This window comes from Physcomitrium patens, chromosome 12, assembly GCF_059467195.1.
Source record: "Physcomitrium patens ecotype Gransden chromosome 12, ASM5946719v1, whole genome shotgun sequence".
NCBI lineage: Eukaryota > Viridiplantae > Streptophyta > Bryopsida > Funariales > Funariaceae > Physcomitrium > Physcomitrium patens.
The window spans coordinates 9,111,873-9,130,497 of NC_143421.1; the positions used below are offsets into that span (position 1 = coordinate 9,111,873).

The 18,625-nt window shown below is 43.7% G+C and overlaps 4 protein-coding genes and 1 long non-coding RNA gene across 11 annotated transcripts; 2 read left to right on the forward strand and 3 right to left on the reverse strand.

The window, feature by feature from the left end:
* Positions 1 to 602: 602 nt before the first annotated feature.
* Positions 603 to 1,696, forward strand: LOC149988028 (uncharacterized). Its single transcript, XR_016505789.1, has 2 exons — positions 603 to 1,177; positions 1,359 to 1,696. It is a non-coding gene; the product is annotated as an uncharacterized LOC149988028 (long non-coding RNA).
* Positions 1,697 to 4,257: 2,561 nt separating this feature from the next.
* Positions 4,258 to 5,786, reverse strand: LOC112289932 (uncharacterized). Its single transcript, XM_024535684.3, has 2 exons — positions 4,820 to 5,786; positions 4,258 to 4,686 (listed from the first exon to the last, which is right to left on the reverse strand). Exon 1 carries the CDS (start codon positions 5,730 to 5,732, stop codon positions 4,857 to 4,859), a length of 876 nt encoding a protein of 291 aa, XP_024391452.1. The 5' UTR covers positions 5,733 to 5,786; the 3' UTR covers positions 4,258 to 4,686; positions 4,820 to 4,856.
* A 1,424-nt stretch (positions 5,787 to 7,210) lies between these two features.
* LOC112289534 (protein RMD5 homolog) lies at positions 7,211 to 10,396 on the reverse strand. 6 transcript variants are annotated; one of them, XR_016505790.1, is made up of 5 exons: positions 9,493 to 10,393; positions 9,042 to 9,389; positions 8,495 to 8,887; positions 7,916 to 8,303; positions 7,211 to 7,626 (listed from the first exon to the last, which is right to left on the reverse strand). XR_016505790.1 is itself a non-coding variant. In XM_073537625.2 (5 exons), exons 2-5 carry the CDS (start codon positions 9,712 to 9,714, stop codon positions 8,028 to 8,030), a joined length of 1,239 nt encoding a protein of 412 aa, XP_073393726.1. In that variant the 5' UTR covers positions 9,715 to 9,878; positions 10,024 to 10,393; the 3' UTR covers positions 7,721 to 8,027. The 6 variants fall into 6 exon arrangements, 5 of the variants coding, with proteins under 5 accessions (XP_073393726.1, XP_090110950.1, XP_090110953.1 ...); XM_073537625.2 differs by lacking the exon at positions 7,211 to 7,626 and having other exon boundaries at positions 7,721 to 8,303; positions 9,493 to 9,878; positions 10,024 to 10,393; XM_090254824.1 differs by lacking the exon at positions 7,211 to 7,626 and having other exon boundaries at positions 7,721 to 8,303; positions 9,493 to 9,878; positions 9,985 to 10,393.
* Positions 10,397 to 12,163: 1,767 nt separating this feature from the next.
* LOC112289251 (protein SENSITIVITY TO RED LIGHT REDUCED 1) lies at positions 12,164 to 13,508 on the forward strand. The gene is made up of 2 exons (XM_024534327.3): positions 12,164 to 12,730; positions 12,860 to 13,508. The coding sequence occupies exons 1-2, from the start codon at positions 12,388 to 12,390 to the stop codon at positions 13,447 to 13,449; spliced, it is 933 nt and encodes a 310-aa protein (XP_024390095.1). The 5' UTR covers positions 12,164 to 12,387; the 3' UTR covers positions 13,450 to 13,508.
* A 311-nt stretch (positions 13,509 to 13,819) lies between these two features.
* LOC112289250 (uncharacterized protein At1g01500) lies at positions 13,820 to 16,822 on the reverse strand. Of its 2 annotated transcripts, none has more exons than XM_090254828.1 (3): positions 16,346 to 16,822; positions 15,031 to 15,925; positions 13,820 to 14,873 (listed from the first exon to the last, which is right to left on the reverse strand). In XM_090254828.1, the coding sequence occupies exons 2-3, from the start codon at positions 15,778 to 15,780 to the stop codon at positions 14,592 to 14,594; spliced, it is 1,032 nt and encodes a 343-aa protein (XP_090110954.1). In that variant the 5' UTR covers positions 15,781 to 15,925; positions 16,346 to 16,822; the 3' UTR covers positions 13,820 to 14,591. The 2 variants fall into 2 exon arrangements, with proteins under 2 accessions (XP_090110954.1, XP_024390092.1); XM_024534324.3 differs by having other exon boundaries at positions 16,047 to 16,822.
* Positions 16,823 to 18,625: the final 1,803 nt, after the last annotated feature.

Below are 18,625 nucleotides of genomic sequence, written 5' to 3' on the forward strand. Positions count from 1 at the left end.
GCATTCTCAGCAAGTTCTTGGTCACCGAATATTTGATTCTGCATTTATTGCGACTGCTTACTGCGAACCACACAAGATTAGTCTAGACTTGTCATCTCAATGATGCCGTTGTGAAATCATGCAAACCGCAAGACTTTGAGGTCTGAATTCCCGCATTAAGACAGATTGGAACACTTCAGCAGTGTCAGAATGAGAGACGTGAGCACGATTCTCCACATCAATCCATCAAACCACAAAATTATTCGCATCCAACCCCTGACATTGATCAGTCAATTGCTGCGTTGGACGAGGACAACGAAGACTTTGCAGTGCCTTCTTCAAGAGAAAGAGAGTGCAAACGCGTTGAGCATTCCATGGGGTGTAAATCCCCAGAAGGTGCATAGAAATATTCCTAATTCCGAGCAATCCGACACATCCTTTATTATCGAACATACACAACGTGGGTAACTGGCACAATGACCAGGACTGGCCCTGTGCGTGGTTACGAGTTATTGATTGATTATTTGCTTGAACTCGAGGTATCCCCAGCTAAGCACATTCCGCAATGTGAAATTCCTCAACTACAATCCCAGGTCTTGATTGATGAACTTGATTCAAGGTGAGTCGGTTCATGTGAGCAACCTCCACACCCTCACAAAGACAGTTAATGCAGTGCTGTGCACACCAGCTAACATCCTGGAGGAGGCATTAAAATGGAGCTGGATCTTGCACTGTTTAAGACTCTGCCGATCAATACCTGCTGCAGTCGCCACTCTTACGCTTGGGCATAGTCAGATCCGCAGTCGCTGTGATCCAAACGGGTCTCTCTATAACGACCTAGAGTTGTAGCTGCTGTCGTGCACGATGAAGTCAGTTCAAGCTATGGTCGTGTTGCTACTGTTGGCAGCTCTGTTGGAGTGTGTTCAACATTCAGAGGCAGGTCGAACGATGCTAACTGTTGGATCAGAAAAGACTTTGAGCAGCCTGTTGCCTAGCTGCTCGCCTCCTCCTGCCCCAGTGGACGTTCCTTACACTCCCACCACACCTGACACTACCTCTCCCTCCACTCATGATACCTACACTCCGACTACTCCGACTACTCCATCTGAGCCTTCTCCGGTGTATAGCAGCCCACCTCCCGCTGATGGATACTAGCAACCTTGAGCTCTTGCTTCGGCGGTGCACGGCGTGAAAACAAGTGAGTCTCGGTCCTTCATGTAGAGGGTGAGGTGTTGCACGTATGTGACATGGATATGAAATTCTCAGGATGTTATATGTAGTGTAACTGATCGCCGTTTTGCTCGCGCTTGCATTATGGCTAAGGTTGACACATACGAATGTAAGCCTCAAACAAAACGTTTCGGTATGGTGGCTTGCAGGAATTTTTGCATCGCACTCGCTTGATGTGTGACGTGGAATCTGGTCACCACGACTGGCTTGTAAAAGCACGCCGAAGTTGGAGAAGTTGTTGACGCTGATCTGGTTTAGTGCATGGCACCTTTCTTTGTAGATCCAGAGAGAGTGCCTTCGTTCTATTCAGAAGGGGTAGCGTACATTTGTTGCTGGATTCCTTGTAGGCTAAAGTAAGATTTTATTTAATATTTGAGCTCAGAAGTAGTATCTCACAAAATGCATACATCGTTTAGATCCACTTGTCATTCATGTCAATTTTTCGTGTTTCTATCACAATCATTTCATAAAGTAAAATTTGGAGCTCTGTCCCTGTTATCATAGAAATGTTTAGCATGATAAATGAAATTTCTACCAAGAAATCACCAAGACCAATCAAATCACCATTATCCTGGAAAGAGTTCACTTTCTCCGATCTCAGGAAGTAATCACGACCAGCTCATGGACAAAAGCAACTTGCGAGACTCCAGTTTTGATTGAAGAATTGAAGACAACAGCATAGCTCTTGTATTTGATATTGGTAGACAGCGTATTTGATATTGGTAGACACTCTCAGAACCCTAGTTTGGTTGCATCATCTAAATGAACTATTCAAGCTGCCCGTTTTCCCACTTCAGAATCCTAGCAGGACTCAAGCTCTAATACAATATCGTAGCGCATTTAGTAATTGTATATTGTGCAAATCAAACAGTTCCTACACACGTACACCCACCCTTGATTAGGATTAAATTAATCAAAGCGAAGCTTCTCAACACCACCTCACCCCACCATCCACAGGCTGAGAAGCACATTCTTGACTGTCATGTCATGATTCCAATTCATTCAGGTCTTGAAAGACTGCGTGGCCTCCTCCGCTTCCCCTGTAGCCTCTCCCTCGGGCTCTATCGCCTTGCAAGGCTCTATGGTGGTCTTGGTGAGCGAACCGGATTGACGCCTGCTGAAACCCTTCGGTTGGTGACAGCGTTGCATCTGGCTACCTGGAGCGGAGCACTGCAAACACTGACAGGTTTAGGGGGTTTCACTGTCGAGAGGAAATAGAGGTCCTCCGTGGAGAGCATTTCACTACAGGTTTGGGGCCGTCTGCGAGGACTTCTTTACGCCTGCTGCATTGCTACCAAGACAGGGCCTCCCTCTTGTGCGGTAAATCACCCGATAGTTGCACAAGAAAAGATCATTTGTACGCCGGCCCGTCCTAACCTCGGCACGCATGTAGCTATAATAAAGCTTAGTACCGTTGATCCAAGCATGACCAAAACCTGCCACGAGCTTCGTTTTCACTGTCTAGGCAGCCGCCCAGTTCTCTCTGCAGTGCACTCATTCACAAGGCGTTGTCGCATATGAATCCGACTCTCTTTCGGAGTGAAGGAAACAGTCACTAACATAATACCGAAACAGCGAGCTTTGGGGATGTGCACCAGCCAGGCCATATTCTCAGAAACGAGAATGCATGTTCACAGCTTGGCCAACGTAGACGGCGATGCACGGTCCCCAGTCATTAAGTCCATGGTGGGTCGCAGTGTGGGGGTGACGACCATAATGGCGCTGCCACGCGCAGATTACAAGTCGCCGGCCCCCACAGGCAAGCAGGCAGGCCAGGCAAAGCAAACCTGGTTTTGTGGATTGGGACCTGGTACTCATGCACTGGAATGGAAATGAAATGGCAATGAAGTAGAAATGAGAAAAGGACACTCACTCACTCACTCTCTCATCCAACTGGGCAGTGCCGAGGTAGGCTGTCCCTCCCTCTTTCCTCTGCTTCCCAGATATTTTCTGCTGGCTCGAACAGTCTTGCGTCTGGAATTTTTTTTAAAAGAGAATATATTTATCTACAGCTACAATAAAACCTTATTTCGATGAATAAAATTGAAAATATTATAAAAAATTTAACCAAAATTAGAATCTAAGCCTAGTCGGATCCGGCCAAAGCAGCCGCGAAACTCATATGAACCATTCGGCAGAGTTGAAGCAAACAAGTAGGGTAGCTTATAACCACTCGACCTAAGACCGAGGTTCTCCGGTCTGATGCAGGCAGTACTATTGTTTCCTCGGACTTAGATGGGTATTCGTACAATACTCCGATAATACTCAATCGAAAAAAAAAGTAAAAAATAACAGTAAAGATGAAAGCATTGGTATGCAAGCTCCGCAAAGTCACCACTACCCACAAGCGCCGCAAGGCACCGTCACAGCGTTGTTGCACCACCCCCTGCATTGCATGGACTGTAGCTCCGCACCACGCAGCGTACTTCTTGATCACCATGCGCCGCGCCCGATGCTCGCACCCCCACCAAGTCAAAGCATCGTCTGTCGGCCCAATTATTACGTGATGAATTATGAAGTCTGCTCACTGCATGCTGCGCCGACCATTACAAGCAACGCTTATCTACCACATAGGTTCTGTGCTCTTGCCACTCCACCAGTCGAGGTGCTCTCTGCTCAGTGACTAAGTGCAGGAGTATTTTGGACCAGTTGCAACGGGAGTGTAAACGCTGTGGTTCGAGCCGACGAAAGTTCAACAGCGTGTATACGGTGCGAATGTGTGTAGGGAGTGGTCGGCGCAATTGCGAAATGGTGCTTGCCGCGCGTCGATTTAGAGCAACTATAAATTGAGTTGGGTTTTCACCGGGCTACAGAGGGATTTGTGCTCGGCTACGGATTCAATTTTGCAGTCAGTGCAGCGTACGCTGTAGTTAAGGGTTTTGATAAAACATCTATTGAGTACGGATACTCGCACAATGATCATTAACTCCGTTCAAGATACAGTAAGTAGACTTTCGGCTCGCGGAGCTGACTACCAGAGAAACTTTTAAATGTAGACTTGATACATTTTAATAAAGGCCAGTGAAAGCAGTGACATAGACAGAGAGGTACAATGAATCATATGTTGCAGCTTCATTATAAATTGCGAAATATCATGAGGTTACACGCCTCCGTAATTGGAGAGAAGGCAGGAGGAAACCAACGCTGCACTACACTGCAGTCTATCAACCCCGGCACCACAGGAACTGTGAGAAAATTACGGGGTCAACAAGCCTATCCACTTCCCTCAAGACGTCCACCTTATTCCTCACTGCCTGGGTCAAAACCCTTACACACACTGCCACTGCACGTAACACCCTGGCAAGAACAAACAAATCCGGAATAATTTATCTCCATGCTCGCAGCACCTTCATGGCAAAGGTCGCCAGCTCCCCGCACCATTTAATATGAAAAAAACATCTCCAAGGGACGAATGCCAGTGCCTCATACCAACTCAGCTATTATGAATCCTCTTGAAAAAGGCGCACAGTTGATAACCTGTTACATGAGTCAAGAAGACCATCAGAGATGGTTAAACGATCAAGAAAAAAGGACAATTCCTTGCTCAATCAATCGAATCTCAATTCAATAAAAATCATGCATCAGTTCAGGTTGCGAAATTGGCTCGTACCTCTTACGACATTGGCATCTACTCACAATCACGGACCTCAGTAGCCGCCTGCAGGTGGGCTTCCAGAGGGAGAACCTCCAGAGGGAGAGCCCCCAGAGGGAGTTGGGCTATATGGGGGGCTAGAGTAAGAAGGAGATGATGGAGTGGTAGGAGATGAACCAGACGGGGTAGGGCTGTAAGGGGGGCTAGAGTAAGTAGGCGACGACGGGGTAGGAGGAGACGGACCAGATGGGGTCGGACTGTATGGGGGACTGGAGTAAGTAGGAGACGATGGAGTAGAAGGAGATGGGTCGGAAGGAGTTGGGCTGTATGGGGGACTCGAGTAAGATGGAGACGAGGGAGTTGTAGGAGATGAGCTGGAGGGAGTTGGACTGTAAGGAGGGCTGGAATAGGTAGGAGATGACGGAGAAGAACCAGAAGGAGTTGGGCTGTAAGGAGGGCTAGAATATGTAGGAGATGACGGAGAAGGACCTGAAGGAGCAGTAGGAGATGGACTAGAAGGAGCTGGGCTATATGGAGGACTGGAATAAGTAGGAGATGAGGGAGTCGTAGGAGATGAACTGGAAGGAGTCGGGCTGTATGGAGGACTAGAGTAGGATGGAGAAGGGGTCACAGGAGACCCACCGGAGGGAGTACCAGGAGAGTAAGGAGGAGAACTGTAGACTGGAGTGGGAGTCACAGGGGAAGGATCGGAAGCAACTGGGGGAGAATACGATGGAGTGTAGGGAGTAGCCGGTGGATCAGTGGAGGGAGGAGGAGGGCAGAGAGTCAAACTCGGGATCAAGCTTCCCAGGCCTGAAGACGTGAGAAGCACCCTCGCCTCCGTGTTGACGATACAAGCGCAGCAGCTTAGAAGAGCTGCGACGAGAATCAGCTGCGTCGACATAGCTTGCGACCTGCTCGTCTTCGCCATGGCGTAATGAGGAAACGACGGAAGGGCAAACACACTTCGATGAAGCTGGACACTTGCTCTGATCGTAAAATCGGGAGCTTAGGAGGTGGTACATATAGCTGAGAGAGTGGGAGAAGTGGGCCGCGGCGATGGGCTGGGGAACTGAGGGTCCAGGTGTGGGGAAGCGCAGCAGTTAATGAGGTCATGATGAGGAGCCGCAGAGCGAAACCAGAACAGTCAATGGGCTTGATCACAGTCCTGCACTTCAGCCCCCCCCCCCACCCCCACTGATCCACGACACGATTCCATCAAGTCCCGGGTCTTCAATTACGCTGGTGCGGCCATATTTTGAAAATTCGCTCACGTTAAAGTAGTGTCAAGTGCATTTCCGTAGGAATGTGGACATTCTGAGGTGGCTCTTTACTAAGGAACTAGAAGGAGTTGTTTATGGTTGTTAGTTGCCGATGTAGCAGTTGAACAGATTATCCGACTCCGGGTGGCCACCCCTAAATCCTACTTGGCACATAATAAAATCGCGCAAGGAAATAGTTGGTGCGGAAGAATTGCTGACTCGGCACGGCTCAGAACAATTTGAGCTCAATTCAGTAATGTTTAAATTGCCTTGGGAAATCTAAGTCATTAATCCTGTATTTTTTGGAGGTTGTCATGCAACGTCTTCGTTGAGATACAAGTCACTACAGCACCCATTCCCAAGAAACAAAAATCAAACCTGGCAGGATCAGTAAGTGAACTTTTAGTGTGCCAGTTGGCGTTTACCATTTTATATCATTCATTTTTCCATACTACATGAAGTTAATTTTCTTTACTTTCATTTCCTCCTTTCGGTTCCCTTTTTCTTAACTTGGTGGGTGATGTTTTACTACACGAAGATACCTACAGAATGGCTGCAGACCTCTACAGCGATGAGTTCCGTTCCTCTTTGAGCACATTTTTCATCTGTATCAACTTACATATCCCGGCAGAAATTGAACGATCTCCTGATAAAGTACCTGGCAGGAGGCTGCAAATTGTGGTAGAGAAGACTCGCTCAATAGCGTTACTGGGGTTTTTTAAGCTTTTAAATCTTCTTTTGTGGACAATGTTAGGTCCATTGCATAAGTTCGGCCCATACGGTAGTCTGCCAGGCAAACACAGGTTATTAAGTGATCAGCTCACATGAGCCAGCAGTGATGACGTGTGTCTTGAACTGACAATCTGATGTACAGAGAACTAATTAATCCGCCTGCTACAACCACCTTCTTGTTCTTAATGAACGCACTACATACTGCAGCACCGCAAGTTAGCAGCTGTATTGCCGCGAGTTGGTTTTCCATGTGTTCAGATATGGTTTTCATTACCATGGATTTTTCACCTTCACCACATTAAGCTAATTTAAGCTGAGATATTTTTCATAACTCGGGACTTGGTAGCTCAGATGTTAACAATTGCTCGAAAATGTGCAGAAGTTGAGACATGAGCCAAAATTCCTCAACCTAAACTTATTAAAAATCAGGTAAAATCTTTATAATTAACCATTGTAAACATGATTAGGGAGGGTGTGGAGAAATTTGGGTTCCTTCCTGCCAGCTTCCACCTTCAGTAACACAAAATCCAAAATGTTTGAAGGTTCTGCAACTTCAAAAATCTGCAGTGATGAATCTTTCCACAGGAGTGGATCTTGAAAAGCCATTATTGGATTTACTTCTGATACTAACTAGATGTAAGAAGCTCTTTAATTACCCTTTGTCTCCCCCTGTAATATGAGAGATCCAAATGTGAAACATCTCACATGAGTGACACGTCTGCCATGGATTGAATACAGTGGAATTACATCACTGTTCCAGAAACTACAACCAAGATGTTTTTGGTTCTTTATCTCATGGCTACAAATACTTCATGAGCCTGTCAAACAGGTCTTCCATCATGTCATCAGACAGGCACATCAAACAACAATTAGACTCAGAAATATTAGGAGTATGTGAAGAGCATTCTTGAGTGTAAACATTGACTTTAAATCTATAGATTACAACTTTATGATAAATCTGGCAGAGTAAAAATGAGATAACTACATTCTGAAGCAATTGATTGAAGTAATTGTCTGCAGCAATTGCCTCTGTACATCACTTTTGAATAGCATGCTTAAGCTTACTAATGAATGAGGTATGTGCCTCATGTAAACTTCATGAATAATTGAGAGAACCTACCCACAAGAAAACTTCGAATTAAGATCGGCTCTCTGATTCCTACAACCAACCTTCTAAACTGAATTCCAATGCATTGCAGCAGCTCATCACAATACTGTCCATCATTTCAGCATCACATATAGATTTTCTTGCATTCTACCACTCCTGTCAAGCTTCGACAGAATGGACAAATTAATGTACACAATGTGATCCGGATGTTAACTCCTAACTCTGTATTCACTCTTGGAACATAAAGCGAATTCTTAGGCATCCTTTGAAAACAATCTAGGCACATAGTATGGCCGCATGATTGCTGCAGTACTGGAGGACTCTCTACAGTACTTTGATCTAAATGCACACAGCAGACATATATGGAGTGAAAGTTGTATGCATCATCTAGCTCCCACTCCTGAACCAGCTCAGAAAATTTAAGCATCAGATCCCACACAGGCAACCAATATTACTCAAGGTCACATCAAGACTTGGACAATACAAAAACAAAACAAGCAAGATTGAGGTTACATGTACTACTTCTGCATCCAAGAAGATGATGAAAATTTGAAAAAGGACATGACAACATAAACACAGCAATGGCCTAACCTGTACCTTGGAGGATATGCCCAGCAGAACGAGAAGTGCCATGGAGCCAGCTGAAACAACGGCGTGTAAAGCACTTTGAAATCGATGATTTAAAAGGTACTCCCTCTTGAATTTTTCGCAGGTAGATTGTAGCTGCTGGTGCATATCGAAATAGGTTTTGTAAGGAGAATTTCCACCTCGTTTATTCCAGAGGAGACTAGCCATCATTCTATTTACGTTAGTCCTCTGTATGTGCTGATTGCCATAATTAGGAAATTTGGATTTCACATAATCGTGCTCGGCAATATAAGAAGAAACGAAGGATTTCCCATATTCAACAGCCACGTTAAGCCCTTTGGTCTTATGAAGATGATGAAACTTTAGTTCACGCAATTCAAACTCCAATGAAGATGCCTGGAAAAATTCCAGCACAGAAGTTAACCCACCGAGAAACTAGTAAATGAAGACCTATTCAACTCAACCCTAAAGAAAAGAGAATGAAGACCTTTCACTTGAGCTAGACCTATCCGGGTATAATAGCACTAGAAAGGATATCCTTGCAGCGTACCCTGGCATCCAATTTGAGTCGATTCGCATCACACCAATCCAATGCAGGGTCTACATTCATCTCACGAAGTTGCTTCAAATACTGCCACATGTCGGACACGGGAGCGTGCAACGCTGCAGCAACACCCAATTCTATTTGAGCCTCCATCACGAAGACATCGCAAAAACCGAGATCCTCCGCTCGATAGAAATGATCGCATATGAGCTGATTGATCAAGTTGCTATCGAATTCAACATTTACGTACGCCTTCATAATGTCCCGTGCGAAGACATTGTTCAGTGATTCGTTCCATCGCTTCAGGGGTATGTCGATACGTCTTCGACTTGTCTTATGAATTTCTTCGACATACTGTGAATTATAAAGTGTCAGGGATCTCTACATTCAAATGTGAATGCAGAGAGAGGAGAGACAATTGGCTATCCATTCCCAAAAAGTCAAAGAGAACAATTACCTGGCTTGTTAGACCAACTTCAGTCAATTTTCGTCCAAGGTTTTGGAATAATTCTTTGCCAAATTCAGAGAAGTCATCCTCATTCAACATTGCAAGCCATCCTGCAGCTGCATTCGCCTCCTCTAGTGCTCTTTCGATCACACCTTGTCTCAGTTTTAGGAAATAGGAATTGCGCAGAAAAACTACTTGATCAATTGCGTGTCGAATGGGGGTCAAATCCATCTTGTCGACTTGGATCAGAAAGCAGATAGTTATGTCAAGGATCTCGGGTCACCTCAAGAACTCCCTGATGCTTTTGCAATCCACAAAGCAACAAAGCTCCACTTGACCATCTTCCAAATCCTGTCAAATGGAAGGAAACTTCGGGTACACACGCGCGCGCCCAACTGAACTTCGACAGAAGCAGAAACCAATATTTAAAATGACACGCCCTTCAATCGAAAAATTCAACGCTAAGCAAAGAAAATCAGTATATGAAGAAAGTTGCCTTACAACCCAACGCGGAACTAGGACATCGCAGTGGCGCCTCACATTTGAAACTCCTCAGGCTCATTGGAGATTCTCAGGTGCATCGAAAGTCATGGATCCAGTACTCTCCACTGCTTCCTGGGACTCCTACTTCCTAGCACGAACTCTGCCTCTACAACTTTAATATTAACAACGACGACGCTCCTCGCACACAAACCTCCACCACGATTCAAAAAGGATGCCTAGATCTGAAATCCACCACCCCCACAACGATGCATCGGCAGAAACAATCGTCTCCGCTACTCCCGAGGTGGAAGATTGTTGCGACGAGCCAAAATCGAAGCAAATGCTTAGCAGCCTCCCTTCGTAGGCGACATCTTCAGCTTCGCCGCGGCCGTTGATTCATTGAGAGACTTTTACTCGTGACCGTTTAATTATGAAGGAGACGCTGAGTAGCTGCAACTTTTTAAGTCTTCTAGTAGTTGGAATTGAGAAGCTTGTATTAAGATAAATAAAAGATGTGATCTCTCACTTTGTCACTCCATCAAAGATTTTTGTTGCAAAATTAATGATAAAATGAACAAAAACCTTCAAATCCTCGAACTTGTGTGAATTAGTTTTGATGATATGCACAGAAATGAGTTAAGTGGAGAATGGATCATTTTTATATGGATTTTTCAGTTATCACCATGAAGTGTTAAAGATTTAATTTTTTAAATGTACTGATGATATAAGTTTATTTGATAAAAAAAAATCTTAGAAATACAACGAGTTAAAACAATTTGAGATTGTTCTAAACTTTACTTGTAGTCTTAAAATCAATGGATAAAATTTCATGAGATGTGTATTTGATTTCTTATAAGACCAGTGAATATAATGAGAAACATAAACTTGGTGTTTTTGACAAAATAATTTGCTCATACATCTGTAAGAACTTATAATCAAATTACACATTTAAGAAATGTTTGTACTTTTCTTTGAAAATAAAACAATAGTAAGACTTCTTGTAACATCTTAAGATTGATTTAGAAGGTTATAGCATCAAAGAAAAACACAACGTGATATGTTGAATGTAAAGTGATGCACTAATTTAAATAACAAAAAAATAAATGATCCATTATACAAGCTTTTACGAAGTCTATTGTATGTTTTATAAATGTTGCAACAAGAAATCGTGATTAATTATTTTAGGAGTCAGGTTTTTATCATAACCAATATTATTTGCTTTTATCAAACAACTTTAAAACATTTAGACTTATGTTTTCTCATCAGATTAAACCTTTAACCAGCCACAATATTAAATGCCACATTTAGTCTGTTGATTTAGGGATGATGTGTTAGGATTTTTCAAAGAATACAAAACACTTAAGACTAAACAAATGAAAAATTCACATTAAAGATATCATTAAAAGGTAGAAAACAAAGGCATGTGAAAAGTGGGAAGGCAATTTTGAGTACCTCACTACATCTTCACATATTGATTTTATCCATCTAGAATACCATTTTGGGTTTTTCCTAATCCGTAGCTTGCTCGCTATTCATGGCTATAGATAGGTAGGGGACTCAACAAAACCTAGATTAATATAAATAATTTGAGAGTATAATTTAGGGAATGGTTAAATTGACCCAAGTATTTATTAAATTTACCACCACCAGATCCGCATTAATAAAAAAACTAATGAAAAAAATGGTTTGATCCTTAACCAATGATGATGGGTGGATTGATTTAGTAAATGCCTTGATCAATTTAACAATTCCCATAATTTTAAGTCATCCATTGGAAAGGCTAAGGCTGGTCCTTATTGGCTAATAATTTTGGAAGGTGTAGACATGTCTCTAGTTCATATCCGGTGACATGCATGGTATACTAATTATATAATTATATAACTATACTTATATTTTGACCCCGCTTCTCAGTATTTAAGCGCTTCTTCCTAACACTTCTCCATAATACTTTGTCTTAACCCTCCCAGGCTCTCTTGCCAAGGCCTCCTTGGCTTCTGCTCTCCTGGCCCTTAAATTCCAAATTTTGCAGATAATTGGAATGGAAAAACCCATTAAAAAAATGGTTAAAATTGCCCAAAATTCATTCATGAATTATCATCCATTAAATACAATAGTGAAGCTCAGCACCTAATCCCCTGCGGCAGGAGGAAGGTTGCAACTAGAAGTCCCGTTGAGTCATTTGGTGTGAATAGGTCGATTCTGGAGTGTGTTTTTAGGGTTTAGTGAGTGATTCTGGTAGATGTATTCACTTTCGTAGCTATCAGCACACAGTTCCCAGCTGTGTAGATCTCGTCTTGGGTTTGTGAATCAAAGCTCGAGATCCGTTGTTCATGCTGCAACCTAAGGATTGGAGTTGTCGTTCGAGTCTCGAACTGTAGCGATACTTGTTTGGGGTGAAGATTGCGCTTCCCCTGGACGGAGATGAGTGATTCAACCACTGGCAGCAAGGAGGTGGAGGATGAGTGGACAGTCGTTCGAGGTCGCAAGAAGCGGCAGCATACGAAACGATCCTCGAGCAGAAACGCAGACGATGGGCACCTGTCTTGTTGCCGCGGGCACGGGCCGGACTTAGACCTAAGCTCCGGGAAAGCTGTTGCAGAACAGAAACTGCGGGAGAAGTTTGCCAGTTCCAGGGAACGAGTGCGGAGTTCTGCGTTTTTCAAAAACTTAGTGGAGCAGATGGAACGCTTGCAAATTCTCGAAACGTTGCTGGCGAATGGGAGAAGAGCTGGCCACAAAGCGTGTGAATCCCACCTCTCAGACGGTACTTGTTCTTATCTCACCTCCATCCCTTCTTGTTGCGCACTACAGGATCTGTGTTGTATTGCACATCCGGGGATTGAAATTTGGGGTTTTTGTGGACACCTCATGGATTTTTGAATTTGGCTTGTAGGGAGGTCGACAACGGAAAGCTTAGAGCAGAAGGAAATTGAAATTTTTACGTTGGAGGTAACGCCTGCAACAAAATCATCATCTCTTGTTGAGGTGGTTGTTCTCGGCGTGGGGAGCTTGCTTGACAGTGAGGTGTCACGCTGTCAAATGTCCCTCGCGCTTCTCTTGAAGGACCGTTTCTCTTGCATTGGCAATATACTTGCCTATGACCCGGTGCTGTCGGCTATGGAGTGCGCGTTTTTGACAAACCTAGGTTGCACCCCGATTGTGCAAGACGATAAGGGCAGAAGGCGAGCAGACTCTCCCACACTGTTTTACATGCCGCATTGCGGTGCTTCCCTCTATAACAGTGTCTTGGAGGCGAATGTGGAGCCATGGTGCGTCGGGTGGATCTCCATCCTTGGCAACAGCTTTCAGAAGTACCAGGATAGCTGGTCAGTGTTTCCGAAACCCAAGCACGCTAGGCCTGATTGTTTGCTTGGGCTGCAAGAGCATGTAACCGAGCATTCTGTGAACGCTGCGTCGTTTCCCTGCGTATCAGCTTTCAATGACATGAGTTGGCATCTGTTTCCAGTTGACAAAATTTTGTGAGGCCAATACTTTGCATATGATTTTGGCTGAGATCACTAATTCCTGCTAATTTTCGTTGATCTTCTGTTTTTGTCATCGTCGATGCCTGCCCAGTCGTTTCGTTTTACAATGTATTTTGCGATAGTGGATAGCAAATTTTTCATCCATCTAACTGGTACTAGAATTTGCCTTCGATTTTAGACATGTTGCCTGCTATTAATCGACTTCAAGCTATGAGGTCAATTTCAGTGTCCGACAGTTCATTCCAGACGTCGGCAGGTAACAGTCACACATTGTACTAATTGCACATTAGACATCAGCTTTCCACAAAAGTGTGGGATAGAGTGGAATATCTCAAAATCTTCCAGATGAACGTCAACGCATGGGATAATTCTTGTAACAGAACCTGAATTGTTCATCATTCATTGTTTTAAATAGTATTTCTGCTGCATTGGGATTGAAGGAACCGTGATTCAGTATTACTTTCTAAATGAGTTAGCTAAGCAGATGAGTGCATAACATACCGTAAAATCAACCTCGGCATGCAGCCCTATTCTACTCCCATATCTTGCCGTTCAATTTGGACGTCGGGCCAATTAGGTGGCACACTTCATCTTCGGTCCCGGCAGCATAACCATACAACGCTGTTGAGAGAAAACACTATGTACACTATGAGCGACATCCATGGCTGTGCTCATGGTGACAGCGGTGCTGTGCAGTGGCATGGTGGCGCCGGTTAAGAGAAAGCCGTGCCCAGTATCAAGAAACTCATCGGTCTCCTCAATCGCATCGCCCATGGCCACATCAAGATCCCGTTGCGGCACCTCATGTATCGTTTGAATTCATCCAGCGAAAAGGTATACGAAAGGGTTGCAAGCACTGTTGACTGGACTGCCTGTCCTCAGAATCGTTTTGGCTGTAGTTGTTTACTCTTGATTGGCAATACGCAGGCTGCATTGCAGAATGACTCGATCATAATCTTCAAGTCACCCTGCTTGAATATCACACTCCCTATTATACAAATCTATGTACGTGATGCTGCCAAGAATCGAAAGACTTCTGCCGTAGCGATCACCTCCGAGGTCTCTCATTTCTTCGAAGCCCTAGCCTTGTGGATGCATCTAATTGTGGGTACTGCAGCTTTTCAAAAGGAGTCTACCTGGTTACACTGTGATTCTGTACAGCTCCTTTGTTGTGACACGAAACTTACGAATGATCAAACCCAATCCAATTCCCAGCCCAACGCACATACCTATCCCAATTCCGAATCCCAATTTGATGCCCCTGGAAATGCCTTTGTTGTACCATGTTTCTTCCTGATCCACCACGTCTGGAAGGTACAAACTACTGTCGAGCGTGAGCATTTTGCTCACGTAATCTCCAGCTGCCAACTCCTTCTGACTATCGGCCTGACTCCTGGACATGCCGAAGAAAGACTCACCACCCTACCATCCCCCGAAATACCTCCCACGTCAGCTTTACACTCTCTTCAAATTAAGTGGTCTAAAGGCTATGGATCAAATTGGTGATACGGATCCACGAATGGAAACACAATACAATAAAGCTAATCAAGTGAAGGTAGGAAGGGATTGAGAAGCTCACCTCGTCCAGGAAATCGTTCGAGACCATCGCCGTTGCGTACATTTGGCAACTTTCTTTATCATCTTCGTTGTCCTCGGGGATAGCATTGAGGGTGCAGAAAGAGGCGGATCGTCGCTTGACAGTAAGCATCAAGGTCTGCGTCAAGATTACAGGCTCACTCTTAAACCTCCCCACTACACAAATTTCCATGGCTGTGTTGGTGTTGGGAAAGTTTATGCACAGGCCGTGCTTGAAGAGCTCATACTTCGCCTTGACGAAGGCGCATCCTAGCGATCCAATCTCACAAGTGGTGGCCATGATCCATCCCAGATCATTCCTCGTGGGTACAGCCGGTGTCGCAGCAGCTGGCCTTGGGGAATACGCTAGCTTTTCCAGAATGCCGGAGACGAGAAGTGTGTCTTGATCCAGGATTTGAAAGTGAAGCGTGGAGCTCATGCGGAGGTTGTCTGTGCTGACATACATGAAAGCGTCCGCCGTCTCGGATTCGATGCGGTTTCGACGGAGGACAAGGGAGACCTCCTCCGATGGGGGAATGCGCCCGCCATTGACCTCCATGCAGGTGGCGATTTCCCGTGGGGGAAAGTGTACGTTTAGAACCTCAGGAAGTGTGCAATCTCCTGTCAGCTGGCAGTTGGTGACGCGGACGTAGAGCAAGCTCGCGTCGAACCAGAAGTCTGCTTGCGCCGCTACAGATGATTTGAACGAGAGGTTGTTGCTGCTCTGCGAAAACGCCCACCGGGAACTGGCCATGATTTTGTTTACAACTCCAAACGAAATTCCCCGGATCGATTCTGCTACGCAAGAATGACACCTCTCGTCTTAATTATGGAACCAGCTATATACCACGTGAAGACGACCGATTCCAGCAATAGGGACATTTCTGGTTTCTCCAGAGCTGTATCACAAATCAAGCCACACAGTCATCTGGCTAAGTCACAATCTCTGTCAGCTCGCAAGGATGTGACATCACTTCCAATGCTCTCCCCACCGTTACGATGGTTTTGAGGCTGACTTACGGAGGTTGCATTGCGCATGTAGAAATCACTTGGCTACAAAACGACTGGTGTTTTGCGGCGTCCAGCGAGTTATCAGACAAGGCTTCGACACAGGCTTCAAATAAGGTCGATCTCTAGCATGAAGATCTGCTCAAAGAGCAGCCGAACAGAGTTTCCCAGTAATTTGCGAAAATGTCATCGCAGTACATCCAACTGAAAAGATTGGTCGGATCGCTGGAGGTTGAGCCTCAAGAACCACCAGAAAGAGTCTGACCCTCTACCAAGTTCCACAAAAATTTATGTGCAGACAGTCGGTCTACCTGAGGATGGTCGGAACCGGCATTTCATAACACAATCAAGCTTCAGAACCTCTTTCAGCTCCATGCATGCACATCAACTCCCACCAGATCAACACATGATCACAAGCAACCAAAACCAGAGACACCACCACCCCCGACTCTGGAGAGATGCGCGGTCGATGGTCACGAACCACTAAACGAATCCACTAAACCCACGAAGTTGAATCAAGGTAATCAACCAAAAAAACGCGCTCGCTCCTCCAACTGATCCACAAAAATGTAAGGAGAAAAAAACGAAACCCTGATAAGCTCTAGATCAACTACCAACCGCCATGCACTTGAATTCTGAAACCCACTCTGTATATGTATACATCTCTAGCTCTCCCCTCTCTCCCTCTCTCTCGCTCTGGGAATACGCGCGCGCGAGTACAAGAGCGTCTCACAGTGCATGTGTACTTTTCTCTTAAAAGTTCGGGAAGGACACCAGCTGCGCGGATGAAAAGCAGCAGTTTCAAGCGATAGTGGCCGCCATGTGGGAAGGGAAGCTTTGTTCGTGATGATTCTGATGGGGGAAGGGAGCATTTTGTCCAAGGCAGCTGGTAATTTGTTGGTAAGTTTCTTTCTTAATCGAGATCCAGGCTCGTCGTCATAGGACTAGCGGCAGTGGAAACTGCCTGTTCAATTCATCACCCTTCGAGCACTTGGCGGCCAGGCCAAGTGGCAGAACCCACCTCCCTCCTTGTGACGCACTACACTCCCTCCTGTCGCGTTTCGGTGAATCCAAGGCGACGCAGAAGAAGTAAGGAACCCGCGAACAAAATTCGAACGACGCCATCACTGCCCTCCACTCTCGCTTGGAACACTATCGCTTATATATATATATATATATATATATATATATAAGAAAAACAACAACGGCAACATCAACATCAACTACTTAACAACTTGGACGATGTCTGCATTTTCGAGCCTCCAAAAACTCGGTCCTCGTGAACGATTTAAATGGCCTCGGTTGTATCGACAACGTGGGCGATTGTCGATAGAGGCCCAGAATGTTCTTGTGCCTGTTGTTTAAGCATTTTGCAAATCTGCATGGATTCTTGTGGGTTTCGAGCAATTGGGGATGTTATTTTATTTTATTTTATTTTATCACGAGACACATCACCCTGTTGCTTGGTCATGTGGAGTGGGTCTGTAGGGTCAATTGAAGTTGGTGGGGTGGTTAAATAATGGTTTTAATAGAGGTTTTAAATGTGCATTGTTCACTTGGACTTGATGGGAGCTTTGAAAATATAAAAAATATAAAAGTGTATGAACCTCAACAAATACAATTCCCATAGATCTAGACTTTCTTCATTAATGCAGTAATGTATGTGAACTATTTATTGGCAAAGTCATAACAGAGTTAAACTCTTGTAGATGATGAAATAAATATATATTCCAGGAATTTTTTGATTTTTTGAACCAGTTTTGTGTTTTTGCCATTAACATAAGGACAAAAAAATACTTGCCTTCTGTGTGTGGAGAATGTGATACTTTATGTAATTTTTTCTTTTTTCATTTTTTTTTTTTTTACTTGTAGCATCTTTGATTGAAAGGAGCATGTATCAATTGTTTGTTGGGTGAGAAAATGATGAAATTGACACCCACCTTACTTTCATTGCACGTCCAAAGGATGGAATCAATGATGTATCGTTGTTTATTTATTTATTTTACTTATACATTTTTTTTGTTCACTAATGAAAATTAATAAGATGGCTTTAATTGTCAATACTAAATTATGATAGTTTTTTATAATTGTTTTTGTTAATCACTGATACTATCATCACTTTTAATTGTAATAGTGTAATATATTAATAAACCCACACACATTACACATGTAAAGTTAGCATACAATTAAAAAAATACTCGTTTTTTATTTAAAAGTTACAAAATAAAATTTATTTTTATTATTACTTGCTAACTAATATGAAATTAGGCATACAATTTTACTTGAATTCAAAGTAAAATTCAAAAGAATAAATTTTTAGTATTTTTAAGACATTATGAATTTTTTTAGATCCTCATAAAACTTTCCAAAAGATTTTAATACAGAAAATCAACACAAAACTAGTTAAACTATTTTCATAGAATATACTTTTAAAAACAATTATTTAAATTATTAGGTTACCAAAATTTTAATAGAAAATCAATTTCGTGTCACAAGCCTGATATATTTTAATAACAAAATTTTAATCTTCTAAATAGTATTATTGTTAACAAAAATATAGAAATTTGTGCCTTACTTGTCATTAATATAAA